This window comes from Oncorhynchus clarkii, chromosome 2 (assembly GCF_045791955.1).
Source record: "Oncorhynchus clarkii lewisi isolate Uvic-CL-2024 chromosome 2, UVic_Ocla_1.0, whole genome shotgun sequence".
NCBI classification, from domain to species: Eukaryota; Metazoa; Chordata; class Actinopteri; order Salmoniformes; family Salmonidae; genus Oncorhynchus; species Oncorhynchus clarkii.
In genome coordinates, this window is record NC_092148.1 from 13,765,172 (window position 1) to 13,781,779 (window position 16,608).

At 44.4% G+C, this 16,608-nt stretch overlaps 1 protein-coding gene across 1 annotated transcript in view; it reads left to right on the top strand.

The window, feature by feature from the left end:
* Positions 1-16,524, top strand: part of LOC139422057 (chloride channel protein-like) — a 91,050-nt gene extending 74,526 nt beyond the window's left edge. The window contains exons 10-24 of the mRNA XM_071173202.1: positions 53-137; positions 602-703; positions 1,606-1,690; positions 2,686-2,841; positions 3,040-3,109; positions 3,796-3,906; positions 4,776-4,989; positions 5,142-5,275; positions 5,784-5,938; positions 6,149-6,230; positions 6,610-6,689; positions 7,230-7,274; positions 7,460-7,564; positions 7,681-7,767; positions 15,235-16,524. Coding sequence (XP_071029303.1) covers positions 53-137; positions 602-703; positions 1,606-1,690; positions 2,686-2,841; positions 3,040-3,109; positions 3,796-3,906; positions 4,776-4,989; positions 5,142-5,275; positions 5,784-5,938; positions 6,149-6,230; positions 6,610-6,689; positions 7,230-7,274; positions 7,460-7,564; positions 7,681-7,767; positions 15,235-15,783 — 2,060 coding nt within the window. The 3' untranslated portion in view covers positions 15,784-16,524. The remainder of the gene's footprint in view (positions 1-52; positions 138-601; positions 704-1,605; positions 1,691-2,685; positions 2,842-3,039; positions 3,110-3,795; positions 3,907-4,775; positions 4,990-5,141; positions 5,276-5,783; positions 5,939-6,148; positions 6,231-6,609; positions 6,690-7,229; positions 7,275-7,459; positions 7,565-7,680; positions 7,768-15,234) is intronic.
* Positions 16,525-16,608: the final 84 nt, after the last annotated feature.

The following is a 16,608-nucleotide window of genomic DNA, read 5'->3' on the forward strand; positions in this document are numbered from 1 at the left end:
CCAGGTGTTTTAGAATAGGATCAGTTTCACTCTCTCGCTGTCCCTGTCACAGTCACCATCACAGCTCTTTTCCGGACCAACTTCCGGATGGATTTTCCCTTTGACCTGCAGGAGCTCCCAGCCTTCGCTATCATTGGGTGAGAGCGCTTAGTAAACATTCTACACACCCCTTTTAGACCCTACAGTCTTTAACTGAACTGCACTCACTTAGTGATGGTGTGGGGATCAATGGGATTGTGTGTGTCTTCCTGACTCCCTGTTGTAGAATCTCCTGTGGTTTCCTGACTCTCTGTCCCCTGTTTGTCTGTTGTAGGATCTCCTGTGGGTTCCTGACTCTCTGTCCCCTGTCTGTCTGTTGTAGGATCTCCTGTGGGTTCCAGACTCTCTGTCCCCTGTTTGTCTGTTGTAGGATCTCCTGTGGGTTCCTGACTCTCTGTCCCCTGTCTGTCTGTTGTAGGATCTCCTGTGGGTTCCTGACTCTCTGTCCCCTGTCTGTCTGTTGTAGGATCTCCTGTGGGTTCCTAACTCTCTGTCCCCTGTCTGTCTGTTGTAGAATCTCCTGTGGGTTCCTGACTCTCTGTCCCCTGTCTGTCTGTTGTAGAATCTCCTGTGGGTTCCTGGGGGCCTTCTTTGTCTACCTGAACAGACAGGTGGTTCTAGTGATGAGGAGACAGACGGCTCTCACACGCTTTCTGACCAAGCAGTGAGACATCACGCACTCACGCACTCGCATGCATACGCACACAGTACACACATACAGTACACACACACAGTACATACACACAGTACACACATACAGTACACACACACACAGTACATACACACAGTGTACACACACAGTACACACACAGTACATACACACAGTACACACACAGTACATACACACAGTACACACACACACACAGTACATACACACAGTACACACATACAGTACACACACACACAGTACATACACACAGTGTACACACACAGTACACACACAGTACATACACACAGTACACACACAGTACATACACACAGTACACACACACACACAGTACATACACACAGTACACACACACTGTTACACTCACTCAAATGTCTTCACAATTGTAATGCTTAGCAGACACTATTACCCAGATCCCTGACACTTTCCACATTCCATTCCAGATGAGTTTCATTTGGGTAGCCTCTTCTTCCAAAGTAATCTGTTACACGACATTGACCCAGACAAGCAGGGCTTAACAGCCAGCCATTCACCCAGTTAGACACATTCACTTAGCCATTGACTCACCAGTCAAGGTACATTGAGCTCACACATTAGGAGGGGCAGAGCAGTAGAGGTGTCCTGCCATGAACTCAACAGCCTGACAGCCAGACAATGAACTGGGAGGAGATTCCTGACAATTTACGTTATTACCCTAAAATGCTTCACATTTAAGTAATGGCATTGTGGTTTGTTTTAACGATTGAGTATCCCAGTTGTTTAATAATATGTGTGTGTGTGTGTGTGTGTGTGTGTGTGTGTGTGTGTGTGTGTGTGTGTGTGTGTGTGTGTGTGTGTGTGTGTGTCCGTCTTTGTATTTGTGCGCATGCGTGTGTGTTTGTGCGATTGTGTGTGTTCAGCCGGTTAATCTACCCAGGTGCAGTGACGTTTGTCATCGCCACCCTGACCTTTCCTCCTGGATTCGGCCAGTTCATGGCTGGAGAGGTCAGAGAGCATTATTGAGCTTATTAGAGTTTATGTTCATGACTTATAGAATAACCTTTTATAAATCCATGTATTGCCTTCAGGCAACAAGCAACCCTGTTAACTATGGTTTTAGTGTGGTTTTAAGCTGATACGGATAAATAAATCTTTCAACACCACTGTATAGCCGCTCAAGCAGAGATGAAAAACCCAGAACCACTGTCATAACCTAGAACCACTGTGATTATTATTTGACCATGCTGGTCATCTATGAACTTTGAACATGTTGAAGAACGATCTAGACTAAATGGCCATGTACTCTTTTAATCTCCACCTGGCACAGCCAGAAGAGGACTGGTCACCCCTCGGAGCCCTGTTCCTCTCTAGGTTTCTTCCTATTTTCCTGCCTTTCTAGGGAGTTTTTCCTAGCCACCGTGCTTCTACATCTGCATTGTGTGCTCTTTGGGTTTTAAGCTGAGTTTCTGTATAAGCAATTTGTGACATCAGCTTTATAAATACATTTGATTGATTGATCTATCTCTCTCCCCTCTCTCTTTCTCTCTCTCTCTGTCTCTCTCTCTCTGTCTCTCTCTCTCTCTCCCTCTCTCCCTCTCTCTCTCTCTGTCTCTCTCTGTCTCTCTCTGTCTCTCTCTCTGTCTGTCTCTGTCTCTCTCTCTGTCTCTCTCTCACTCTCTCTCTCTCTGTCTCTCTCTCTCTCACTCTCTCTCTCACTCTCTCTCTCTCTGTGTCTCTCTGTCTCTGTGTCTCTCTCTCTGTGTCTCTCTCTCTCTCTCTCTCTCTGTCTCTCTCTCTCTTTCTCTCTGTCTCTCTCTCTCTTTCTCTCCTCTCTCTCTCTCTCTCCTCTCTCTCTCTCTCTCTCTCACACACTCTCTCCTCTCTCTCTCTCTCTCTCTCTCTCTCTCTCTCTCTCTCTCTCTCCTCTCTCTCTCTCTCTCTCCTCTCTCTCTCTGTCTCTGTCTCTGTCTCTCTCTTTCTCTCTCTCTCTCTCTGTTCAGCTGATGCCTAGAGAATGTATTAACTCTCTGTTTGATAACTTCACCTGGACCAAACTGTCTGCCACCGCCCTTCCCCCTGGACTGGGGCGCTCCTCAGCCTGGCTGCACCCCGATGTCAGCGTCTTCCTCATCCTCCTCCTCTTCTTCGTCATGAAGGTACGTCCTCCCTCCATCATGGAATAAAACACATGACCTTCCTTCTCATATTATGCTGTGGTCAGGCTATCAAATCAAAATGAAAAGAGTTGCAACCGCATTCTCTGAAAGTTTACTTTTTCATTGTTTCTCCATTAGATTCTATAAAGAATTTGTATTAGGTCTCTCTGTCATTCACATACCTTCTCAATGTTCTAGTTCTGGATGTCTGCTGTTTCCACGACGATGCCCATCCCGTCTGGAGCCTTCATGCCAGTGTTCATACTGGGTAAGAGGCTGAGATCAGACCTGGGAATCTAAACATGATGTATCAGATATCAGGCTTAAAACATGCTATAAACCTGTCCTAAAGCACAACTGAGTATTCTCTCTCCTGTCTCTCCCCTTTCTCTCTCCCCTCTCCCCTTTCTCTCTCCCTTCTCCCCTTTCTCTCTCCCTTCTCCCCTTTCTCTCTCCCTTCTCCCCTTTCTCTCTCCCTTCTCCCCTTTCTCTCTCCCTTCTCCCCTTTCTCTCTCCCTTCTCCCCTTTCTCCCTCCCCTCTCCCCTTTCTCCCTCCCTTCTCCCCTTTCTCTCTCCCTTCTCCCCTTTCTCTCTCCTCTCTCCCCTTTCTCTCTCCCTTCTCCCCTTTCTCTCTCCCCTCTCCCCTTTCTCTCTCCCCTCTCCCCTCTCCCATTTATCTCTCCCTTCTCCCCTTTCTCTCTCCCCTCTCCCCTTTCTCTCTCCCTTCTCCCCTTTCTCTCTCCTCTCTCTCCCCTTTCTCTCTCCCTTCTCCCCTTTCTCTCTCCCCTTTCTCTCTCCCTCTCCCCTTTCTCTCTCCCCTCTCCCCCTCTCCCTCTCCCCTCTCCCATTTATCTCTCCCTTCTCCCCTTTCTCTCTCCTCTCTCTCCCCTTTCTCTCTCCCTTCTCCCCTTTCTCTCTCGTCTCTCTCCCCTTTCTCTCTCCCCTCTCCCCCAGGGGCAGCATTTGGGCGTCTGGTAGGGGAGATCATGGCCACTCTCTTCCCAAACGGTATCCTGTTTGATGGGATAGTTTATCGCATCCTCCCCGGGGGCTATGCTGTCATTGGTGAGTCTCCTCTGAAGTCTCATCTTGCCTTGCTGCTGTTGCAGGGCAGCCCAGCCCCAGAAGGGACTCATCTTATCAGCTGTATGCAAGAATTTGCTATGTGTTGTCTTCGGAATTCAGCATTCTATGTGTTGGTCTTGCCAACCCCCATTGTCACACCTCTGAGAGGTTACATCATGTAGGTCTGACATCTGATTGGAGGTTAACTTTACAGTAATACTATTGGTCAACAACTCAGATGTTTATTAAAGGTTCATTGGTCTTTTTCTTATTTGTTCCTGACCTGCTGTGGTAAGATACTTTCTTTCTCTCTCTCTCCACCCTGTGAACTTTCGGGGCAAGGCCTTTCAGGCTATGGTTTCTCTCTCTCTCTCTCTCTGACCATGCTTGGAATAATGCCTTGTAATGCTTGTTAATGCTTTGTAACTGAAGCTGTATGCCTTGTATGTGAATCCATTCATTTTTACAAAGTAATTAAATACACTTATATTTAGAATCCATTCTCAGACATTTCTTCATTGCCTATTACTGTAACTCAACCATAGTCTCTTGCATATTGTTAATTATCTTTATGAAGTAGGGTGTAAATTACTTAGTGTTATTGCGAGTCTCATGTGATGTATTTATAATATACATATCAAAATGACAATGTAATTTAACACCATCTCTCCTTCCCTTTCTGCCTTGTTGTGACTCCTGATCTCTCGTTCCCTCCCTCTATACTCTCTCTTCCTCTCTCCTCCCCCTCCCTCCCTCTCTCCCTTCCTCTCTCCTTCCCCTACCTCCCTCCCTTCCTCTCTCCTTCCCCTACCTCCCTCCCTTCCTCTCTCCTTCCCCTCCCTTTCTCTCTCCCGCCCTCCTTATCCCAGGTGCCGCGGCCCTGACCGGGGCAGTAACCCACACAGTGTCCACGGCTGTGATCTGTTTTGAGCTGACAGGGCAGATCTCCCACATCCTGCCCATGATGGTGGCGGTGATCCTGGCCAACATGGTGGCCCAGGGCCTGCAGCCCTCCCTCTATGACTCCATCATCCAGGTCAAGAAACTGCCATACCTCCCCGAGCTCAGCCTCGGACACATCAGGTACTGGAACGGTCGCCATTATGGCTCTAATAAGTGTTTATGCAGAGAACTGTATGCCATTGTGGCTCAAACAGTTCTAGTGTACATGCAACCTTGTGTGCTATTATGAGTCAAGCAGGCACAGTTCACATATATCCTCTCTCCTCCCTCAGTAAGTACAACATCTTTGTGGAGGACATGATGGTGCGGAAGGTGAACTTCCTGTCCTCCCAGTCGACCTATCGGGAGCTGGGCTATCTGCTAGACTCCACCTCCCTCAAAACCATCCCTCTGGTCGACTCCAAAGGTGAGACATGTTATAGAATGTTTGATGCCATGCACCGTAGATGACACAAATCCATCCACTGAAATATCTCTCTCTCTCTCTCTCTCTCTCTCTCTCTCTCTCTCTCTCTCTCTCTCTCTCTCTCTCTCTCTCTCTCTCTCAAAATTCAATTGGGAAACATGTGTTAACATTGCCAAAGCAAGTGAGGTAGATAATATACAAAAGTGAAATAAACAATAAAAATTAACAGTAAACATTACACATACAGAAGTTTCAAAACAATAAAGACATTACAAATGTCATATTATATAATGGATATATATATATATATATATATATATATATATATACAGGGTTGTAACAATGTACAAATAGTTAAAGTAGTTAAAGTCTCTCTACTCGCTATCTCTCTACTCTCTCTCTCTCTCTCTCTCTACTCTCTACTCTCTCTCTCTCTCTCTACTCTCTCTCTCTCTACTCTCTCTCTCTCTACTCTCTTTCTCTCCCTGTTCCCCCTGTCTTTCCTCAGAGTCTATGATCCTATTAGGGTCTATCGAGAGGACAGAGCTGCAAGCCATCTCTGATTGGTGGCTTTCGGCCGAGAGGCGTGTCTTTGAGAGGGGTCAGGGGTCACCGGGCCAGGGCTGGGAGTCCTTCACTTTCATAGACGAGGAGGGAGGAGAGGTGACAGGATGGAAGGATGGATGGATGGATGGATGGATGGATGGATGGATGGATAGATGGAATGCTTGAACGATAGCATCATATTTTTTACACTGATTAAATATCAGTATACTTATAATGTCTTTATAAACACATTTATAATGCATTATAATTATCCACAACATCATATAATACTTGGTTATGAACTTGGTCCTTTTGTTTGTTTTCCAGACCTCTCCAGTACAAGATGAACAGAATAGGCCACTCCCATCCCCCAAACCACAGGAGTCCTCCACCAATCACACCGGCTCAGGTGACATGACACATATAAAATGTCATAGAATTGGGATGTACCCACTATTGCTATTTTGTTACTAGGCATCCATGTTTGTATTTGTATTTATTTAGGATCCCCATTAGCTGCTGCCAAGGCAAACAAATATTACATTACATTACATTTCATAACACTTTTCACAACACATTAAGTGTGTTCCCTTAGGCCACTACTCTACAACCAGATACTGTATCTACAATAAGCAATCAATACAGCAGAATCAGTGTTAGACCTGCTGTTCTATCGATTGCTCATGGGGTTTGTTTACAACAATTAACCAGCACCTTCTGTCGAAAAGTGTTGGAGTGAGAATGTTTACAAGATTTACTCACTTCTAAATGTCTGTCCTGTCTTTCAGAGAAGCGTTCCCTCCAGTCTGTGAGGGGAATATTTCAGCGCCTCTTCTCCTCTTCCTCAACCAGCCAGGCTGAAGCTCAGGTATCATTCCATATCAAGATAGAGGTTGGATGATACCACTGATACAGGGTCAGATATGTTAGAAGATGTTTTTCATTCCCATAATGGTTGAGGTTTGGATTGGGGCTAGGGCAACCTGATCCTGGATCTGTGCTTAAGGCTAACATCAACCTCAAGCTTTCCTCTGGTAGCTAATTTCCTCTGGTAGCTCAAAGAGGAGCAATATCACATTCTGTCCAGTAGGGGACACACGCTCACGTCAATGGCATGACCTTGCTATAATGTATGATATGATATGTAATGAGCAGGTTTGTCATTCTGTGTGATGGAGAAATAGCACCACAAGGGGGCATCTGATCTGACACTTTATAAACCTGGAGAGAGAAAATAACTAAAATCTCTAAACCAACATCCCCCTCTGTCTCACACTCCTTCTTTTCTTTCTCTCTCTTTCCTCCTCTCTCTTCCGCTCTCTCTCTTTCTCTCTCTCACTCTCTTTCTCTTTCTCTTTCTCTCTCTCTCACTCTCTTTCTCTCTCTCTCTCTCTCTTCCTCTCTCCAGGAATCCATCCCACCTCCACTCACCGACACCATGTCCTCAGAGGAGGTAATGTGTCTCACTGACCTTGATCAACCTTTAACCCCTAACCCCTGATCCCTGACCTCTACTCCCTGACCTGGGCACTCTATGTAGCTCTAAAAGGATTCCACGAATAGAATCAAACATCATAAATGATTATTCTCTCTTTATATTGTCAATCACCCTCTCTGCTCTCTGATTGGCTAATGCAGATCAAAGCCTGGGAAGAAGAAGAGTTGGATAAGCCAATCAGTATGGAGGAGATACGGATTGATCCCTCCCCCTTTCAGCTGGTGGAGAGAACCTCCCTTCACAAGGTATCAACTGTAGCTAGCACCCTGTGCTCTTATGTAGCCACTTTAAGCCATTATAAACACTACATGCTGTAGGATATTGACAAATATGCCTCCCTCTCTCTCTCTCTCTCTGACAGACCCACACTTTGTTCTCCTTGCTGGGTCTCAGTCATGCCTATGTTACCAGCATTGGAAAACTGGTGGGAGTCGTAGCACTGAAGGAGGTGAGATCACACATCACACAAGCTCTCTCGCTCTCTCCCTTTCTCTCTTTCTCTCTCTCTCTCTCTCTCTGTCTGTATGCCGAGTCTTCCTTTTCTGCAGTGTAGAAGCATCAGACACACAGCTTGTCCATTTGTTCTGCCTCTCTGTCATCGTTCTCTGATGATGATCTCACAGTGTCACAGTAATTACATTAGCAAGATTAGCAAACTTAGGAATGCCATACCAACAGCAAACTCTGAACCTACACACATCCATGCATAACTGACCAAATTATGAAAGACAAGCATGGTCATTTTTAATTCCGTAAAGTGAGTGTGGAAGAGGTAAAAACATTATTGTTGTCTATCAACAATGACAAACCACCTAGGAATGACAACTTGGATGGAAAATGACTGAGGATGATGGCGGACTATATTGCCACTCCTGTTTGCCATCTCTTTAAACTCATCCTACAGGAAAGTGTGTTCCCTCAGGCCTGGAGGGAAGAACAAGTTATTCCACTACCTAAGAATAGCAAATTACCCTTTTCTGGTTCAAACAGCCAACCAATCAGCCTGCTACCAACCCTTACTAAACGTTTGAATAACATTTTTGACCAGAGACAATGCTATTTCACAGTAGACAAATGACTTTCAGCATGCTTATAGAGAAGGGCACTCAACGTGTATGGCACTCACACAAATTACTGATGATTGGCTGAAAGAAATTGATACTAAAAATATTGGGGGAGCTGTTTTGTTAGTCTTCAGTGCAGCTTTTGACATTATTGATCATAATCTGCTGCTGAAACAAACGTATGTGTTATGGCTTTATATCCTCTGCTACAGTGGCAAGAAAAAATATGTGAACCCTTTGGAAATACCTGGATTTCTACATAAAATGGTCATAATTTTGTCTGATCTTCATCTAGGTCACAACAATAGACAAACACAGTCTGCTTAAACTAATAACACATAAACAACTATATGTTTTCATGTCTTTATTGAACACACTGTGTAAACATTCACAGTGCAGGGTGTGAAAAGTATGTGAACCCTTGGATTTAATAACTGGTTGACCCTCCTTTGGCAGCAATAACCTCATGACTGTTGATTTAAAATCAAATCAAATTTTATTGGTCACATACACATGGTTAGCAGATATTAATGCGAGTGTTGCGAAATGCTTGTGCTTCTAGTTCCGACCATGCAGTAATAAATAACAAGTATCTAACAATTTCACAACAACTACCTTATACACACAAGTGTAAAGGAATGAATAGAATATGTACATATAAATATATGGATGAGTGAAGGCTAACGGCATAGGCAAGATGCAGTAGATGGTATAGAGTACAGTATATACATATGAGTAATGTAGGGTATGTAAACATTATATAAAGTGGCATAGTTTAAAGTGACTAGTGATACATTTATTACATCCAATTTTTGTATTATTAATTGGCTAGAGATTTGAGTCAGTATGTTGGCAGCAGCCACTCAATGTTAGTGATGGCTGTTTAACAGTCTGATGGCCTCGATTGTGCATCTGTAAAAGTTTGAAAGTGCTTTTGGTGACAAGCCAAATTTCGTCAGCCTCCTGAGGTTGAAGAGGCTCTGTTGTGCCTTCTTCACCACGCTCTCTGCGTGGGTGGACCATTTCAGTTTGTCCGTGATATGTACGCCGAGGAACGTAAAACTTTCCACCTTCTCTACTACTGTACTGTTGAGGTGGATAGGGGGTTGCTCCCTCTGCGGTTTCCTGAAGTCCACGATCATCTCCTTTGTTTTGTTGACATTGAGTGTGAGGTTATTTTCCTGACACCACAATCCGAGGGCCCTCACCTCCTCCCTGTAGGCCGTCTCGTCGTTGTTGGTAATCAAGCCTACCACTGTAGTGTCATCTGCAAACTTGATGATTGAGTTGGAGGCGTGCATGGCCACGCAGTCATGGGTGAACAGGGAGTACAGGAGAGGGCTGAGAACGCACCCTTGTGGGGCCCCAGTGTTGAGGATCAGCGGGGTTGAGATGTTGTTTCCTACCCTCACCACCTGGGGTGGCCCGTCAGGACCCAGGGTCTCGAGCTTAATGATGAGTTTGGAGGGTACTATGGTATTAAATGCTGAGCTGTAGTCAATGAACAGCATTCTTACATAAGTATTCCTCTTGAATTAGGGCAGTGTGCAGTGTGATTGCGATTGCGTCGTCTGTGGACCTATTAGGGCGGTAAGCAAATTGGAGTAGGTCTAGGGTGTCAGAGAGAGTGGAGGTGATATGATCCTTGACTAGTCTCTCAAAGAACTTAATGATGACAGAAGTGAGTGCTATGGGGCAATAGTTGTTTAGCTCAGTTACCTTAGCTTTCTTGGGAACAGGAACAATGGTGGCCCTCTTGAAGCATGTGGGAACAGCAGAATGGAATAGGGATTGATTGAATATGTCCGTAAACACACCAGCCGGTCTACGCATGCTCTGAGGACACGGCTAGGGATGCCATCTGGGCCGGCAGCCTTGCGAGGGTTAACACGTTTAAATGTTTTACTTACATTGGCTGCGGGGAAGGAGAGCCTGCAGGTTTTGGTAGCGGGCCGTGTCGGTGGCACTGTATTGTCCTGAAAGCGAGCAAAGAAGCTGTTTAGTTTGTCTGGGAGCAAGACATCTGGGTCCGCGATGGGGCTGGTTTTCTTTTTGTAGTCCGTGATTGACTGTAGACCCTGCCACATAACTCTCGTGTCTGAGCCGTTGAATTGCGGCTCTACTTTGTCTCTGTACTGACGCTTAGATTGTTTGATTGCCTTGCGGAGGGAATAGCTACACTGTTTGTATTCGGTCATGTTTCCGGTCGCCTTGCCCTGATTAAAAGCAGTGGTTCACGTTTTCAGTTTTGAGCGAATGCTGCCATCAATCTACGGTTTCTGGTTGGGGAAGGTTTTAATAGTCGCCATGGGTACTACATGCAGTTGCTAATAAACTCACTCACCGACTCAGCGTATACATCAATGTTGTTGTTCGACACTATCTGGAACATATCCCAGTCCACATGATCGAAGCAATCTTGAAGCGTGGAATCAGATTGGCCGGACGAGCGTTGAACAGACCTGAGCATGGGCGTTTCCTGTTTTGGTTTCTGTCTATAGGCTGGGAGCAACAGAATGGAGTCATGGTCAGATTTGCCAAAAGGAGGACGAGGGAGGGCTTTGTATGCGTCGCGGAAGTTAGAGTAACAATGATCCAGGATTTTGCCAGCCCGGGTTGCGCATTCGATATGATGATAACATTTAAGGAGCGTTGTTTTCAGATTAGCCTTGTTAAAATCCCCAGCTACAATAAATGCAGACTCGGTATATGTGGTTTCCAGTTTACATAGAGTCCAATGAAGTTATTTCAGGGCCGTCGAGTTGTCTGCTTGGGGGGATATACACGACTGTGATTATAATCAAAGAGAATTCTCTTGGTAGATAATGCAGTTGGCATTTGATTGTAAGGAATTCTAGGTCAGGTGAACAAAAGGGCTTGAGTTCCTGTATGTTGTAATGATCACACCACGACTCGTTAATCAAAAAGCATACACCCCCCCGCCCTTCTTACCAGAGAGATGTTTGTTTCTGTCGGCGCAATGCGTGAAGAAACCAGGTGGCTGTACCGACTCTGATAACGTATCCCGAGTGAGCCATGTTTCCGTAAAGCAGAGAATGTTGCAATCTATGATGTCTCTCTGGAAGATCAACCCTTGCTTTGATTTCGTCTAACTTGTTGTCAAGAGACTGGACATTGGCAAGTAGTATATTCTGGAGCAGTGGGCGATGTTCCCGTCTACGGAGCCTGACCAGAAGACCGCTCCGTCTGCCCCTTCTGCGGAGCCATTGTTTTGGGTTGCCTGCTGGGATCCGATCCATTGTCCTGGATTGTGGTCCAAACAGAGGATCCGCTTCGGGAAAGTCATATTCCTGGTCGTAATGTTGGTAAGTTGACGTTGCTCTTATATCCAATAGTTATTCCCGGCTGTATGTAATAAGACTTAAGATTTCCTGGGGCAACAGTGTAAGAAATAATACATAAAAAAACAAAATACTGCATAGTTTCCTAAGAACGCAAAGCGAGGCAGCCATCTCTGTTGGCGCCAGATGTTTACTTCTATGTTTTGGGTCGTTGTCCTGTTGCATCACCCAACTTCTGTGAGCTTCAATTGGCGGACAGATAGCCTAACATTCTCCTGCGAAATGTCTTGATAAACTTGGAAATTCATGTTTCCATCGATGATAGCAAGCTGTCCAGGCCCTTGTGCAGCAAAGCAGCCCCAAACAATGATGTTCCCTCCACCATACTTTACAGTTGGGATGATGTTTTGATGTTGGTTTGCTGTGCTTTTTTCTCTCCACACATAGTCTTGTGTGTTCCTTCCAAACAACTCAACTGTAATTTCATCTGTCCACAGAATATTTTGCCAGTAACACTGTGGAACATCCAGGTGCACTTTGGCAAACTTCAGACTTGCAGCAATGTTTTTTTACAGTAGTGGCTTCTTCCATGGTGTCCTTCCATGAACACCATTCTTGTTTAGTGTTTTACGTATTGTAGACTCGTCAACAAAGATGTTAGCATGTTCCAGAGATTTCTGAATGTTTTTAACTGACGCGCTAGGATTCTCATTGAGCATTCTGTGCTGTGCTCTTGCAGTCATCTTTGCAGGACGGCCACTCCTAGGAAGAGTTGCAACAGTGCTGAACTTTCTCAATTTATAGACAGTTTGTCTTACAGTGGACTGATGAACATCAAGGCTTTTAGAGATACTTTTGTAACCGTTTCCAGCTTTATGCAAGTCAATATTTCTTAATCTTAGGTCTTCTGAGAACTCTTTTGTTCAAGGCATGGTTCACATCAGGCAATGCTTCTTGTGAATAGCAAACTGTGAGTGTTTTCATAGGCAAGGCAGCTCTAACCAACATCTCCAATCTCGTCACATTGATTGGACTCCAACTTAGCTGACTCCTGACTCCAATTAGCTTTTGGAGAAGTCATTAGCCTAGGGGTTCACATACTTTTACCAACCTACACTGAATGTTTAAATTATGTATTCAATATAGACAAGAAAAATACAATAATTTGTGTGTTATTTAAGCACACTATGTTTGTCTATTGCTGTGACTTAGATGAAGATCAGATCATATTTAATGACCAATTTATGCAGAAATCCAGGTAATTCCAAAGGGTTCACATACTTTTTCTTCCCACTGTATATCATGGATCGAGAGTTACATTGCCGTGAAAAAGTATTTGCCCCCTTTCTGATTTTCTATATTTTGCATCTTTTTTATACTGAATGTTATCAGATCTTCAACCAAAACCTAATGTTAGATCAAGGGAACCTGTTACAAAAAAAAAAAAAAGATACTTCTTATTATGCCTGGCGAAAACCAAACACTGCATTCCACAGTAAGAACCTCATACCAACGGTCAGCATGGTAGTGGTAGTGTGATGGTTTGGGGATGCTTTGGTGCCTCAGGACCTGAACAACTTGCCTTAATAGAAGGAACCATGAATTCTGCTCTGTATCAGAGAATTCTATAGGATAATGTCAGGCCATCCGTCTGTGAGCTGAAGCTGAAGCACAGCTGGGTCATGCAGCAAGATAATGATCCAAAACACACAATGAAGTCTACATGACAATGGCTGAAAAGCAACACATTTGAAGTTTTGAAATGGCCTAGTCAAAGTCCAAACCTAATCCTAATTGAGATGCATGGAAGAATGGGCCAAAATTCCTCCACAGCGGCGTGAGAGACTGATCAACAACTACAAGAAGGGTTTGGTTATAGTCATCAGCTAAAGGTGGCACAACCAGTTATTGAGTGTAAGGGGGCATTTACTTTTTCACACAGGGCCGTTTGGTGTTGCATAACTTCTATATAAAATAAACGAAATAATTGTGTAATTGTTGTGTTATTTGTTCACTCAGGTTCCTTTTGATCTAATATTAGGTGTTGGTTGAAGATCGGATAACATTCAGTATCAAAAATATACAAAAGTAGAGAAAAAGGGGCAAATCCTTTTTCATGGCACTGTACCTGTCTAAGAGAAAACAGAGGGTGTTCTTTAATGGAAGCCTCTCCACGATAATCCTGGTAGAGTAAGGCATTCCCCAAGGCAGCTGTCTAGGCTCCTTACTTTTTTCCATCTTTACTATTGACCTGCCACTGTCTCTGAGTAAAGCCTGTGTATCTATGTATGCTAATGACTCAACATTAAACACGTCAACTACCACAGCAAGTGAACTCACTGCAACTCTTAACAAAGAGCTGCAGTCAGTTTTAAAATGGGTGGCAAGTAATAAGCTAGACCTAAATATTTCAAAAACTAAAAGCATTGTATTTGGTACAAATCATTCACTAAACCCTAAACCTCAACTAAATATTTAAATGAATAATGTGGAAATTGAAAAAGTTGAGGAGACTAAACTGCGTGGAGTAACCCTGGATTGTAAACTGTCATGGTCAAAACATATGGATGCAACGTTAGCTAAGATCTGCTTTCTTGACATCGCTATCAACAAAACACGTCTTACAGGCCCTAGTTTTGTCACACCTGGACTAATGCCCAGTCATATGGACAAGTGCCACAAAGAAGAACATATGCAAATTACATTTGGCCCAGAACAGAGCAGCACGGCTGGCCCTTAAATGTACATGGAGAGCTAACATCATTAACATGCATGTCAGTCTCTCCTGGTTCAAAGTAGAGGAGAGTTTGACTGCATCACTGCTTGTCTTTGTGAGAGCTATTGACGTGTTGAAAGCACTGAGCTGTCTATTCAAACAACGAGCACACAGCTCAGACATCCATGCATAACCCACAAGCCATGCCACCAGGGGTCTCTTCACAGTCCCCAAGTCCAGAACAGACTCTGGGAAACACACAATACTACATAAGGAACAACGTGGACTGTGAAGAGACACACATACGCATACGCACACACACACACGCTGACACACACAGTTTACACATATGTACATTGCAAAATTATACATTTTGTATTGTAGATGTGTAGTAATGTGTTGTATGATCTTTTTGGTGATGTAATTGCCCTAATCTTGTTTGGACCTCAGGAAGAGTAGCTGCTGCCTTGGCAGGAAGAAATGAGGATCCATAATAAATACACATACAAATACATGGAGCCTGTTCAGTTGGCTGTTGCTTTGCTGTTCTGTTGTACTCGAATAGTGAGTCTCTGACTTATCACAGCGTCACAGTAAACCTGTATTAACATGCTTTGCTTGTGTTATGACATGCTATGTTAACCACTTCTATTCACTCTCTTTCCCTTCCTCTCTCCCCCTCCATCTCAATCTCTATTACCCTCCCCTCTTTCTTTATTTCTCTCTCTCCCCTTCTCCCTTCTCTCTCCCTCCATTTTCTCTTCTCCCCCTCTATATTTATCTCTCCCCTTTAATCTTTCTCTCTATCTTTCCCTCTCTCTTACCTCTCACAGTTGCAGAAGGCCATCGAGGGCTCCACCCGTAGTGGGGTAAGATTGCGCCCCCCTCTGGCCAGTTTCAGAGATGCCAACCGTAAAGCGAAGAAGCATGCGGCTCCCCCCTCCACACCCTCCTCCCCCACCAGGGAGAGGGAGCTGTGGGGTGAGGGGGGGAAGAGGGAGGGAGGGGGTAGTAGGAAGGAGGGGAGCGATGGGTTTAAATGGGAGGTTAAGGAAGAAAAGGGGGAGGGAGATGGAGGAAAGAGGGAGGGAGAGGTGGTAAGGTTGAAGGATGAGGTGGTTGGGACAGAGGGAGAGGGTGACATGGATGAGGCTAAGGAGGAACCCAGGGGGGACGCAGGAGAAGCAGGTGCCTCCAGTGCAGGTGCAGAGTGTGACACCTCCACCCCCAACAGCCGAGGGACAGACTGTCCCCCTCAGGAGCCTTCCTCCCCCACCTCACCACACTCCTCCTCCACTCGTATCTTCATTGTGTCATCCCTTCCTACCGTGCCGGAGACAGATGGAGAGAGGGAGAGCGAAGATTCTGAAGAGCCAATTTAGATGGCGACAGGGAATTCTGTGGATTCTGTTTCTTAAATGAAGACTTTCTCCTCTCTGGCCTCACTCCACTTACCTCATTCAGTGAGCGTTTCAAGGAGAGCGTAACAAGGAGCATCCTGGGTATTGGAGTTCTGTGCAGGCTCATTCGAGGCTCTGCAGATGTTCAACTTACAGAGAGCAGGAAGAACAGGTGCACACAGTGCTTCTGGGACTTGTAGTTCTGGAATTTCTGGTGGCTAATAATACTTTTTGTAAGATGGTAGTCTCTTTCCTGATCTCAGCAGTTTTTGAAGGATTTTTTTCTACTCAAGACAAACTTCTTTTTCACTATTTCAGTTTCTCAGGTTTCTCTCCGTGTCTTTAAAACTACAAAAATGGACAGATGTTCTAAGTTCTTCATCTGTACTTATCATTGTTGGTCTCCTTGTCCCGGTATTGTTGAATGTATGAATGTGTTTGTAGCTACATGGTAGTGTATGTCTGTATCACTGAACTCCATGTATCTTTATGACACTGTATATGACAGCAATGAAATGTTTGATAATGAAATCACATCATTAATCATGACTCCATGTCTGTCAATGGACTGATTTATATTTGATCAAATCGATTGAACGTTTACTGATTAATGAATATACAGGCTTTAAATTATTACTGTTACCACTGTAAAGCAAATATTGAAATTGTTCATACTGATGCCTATCTACTATTCTTATGGAATACAATAAATATGTAAATGTTTTCAGTAACATTTCATTGGATTTGGAGCATGGCAATAATCAGCTCCAGCATAATACCAGAGATGCACTGTTCACTACAGTCTTG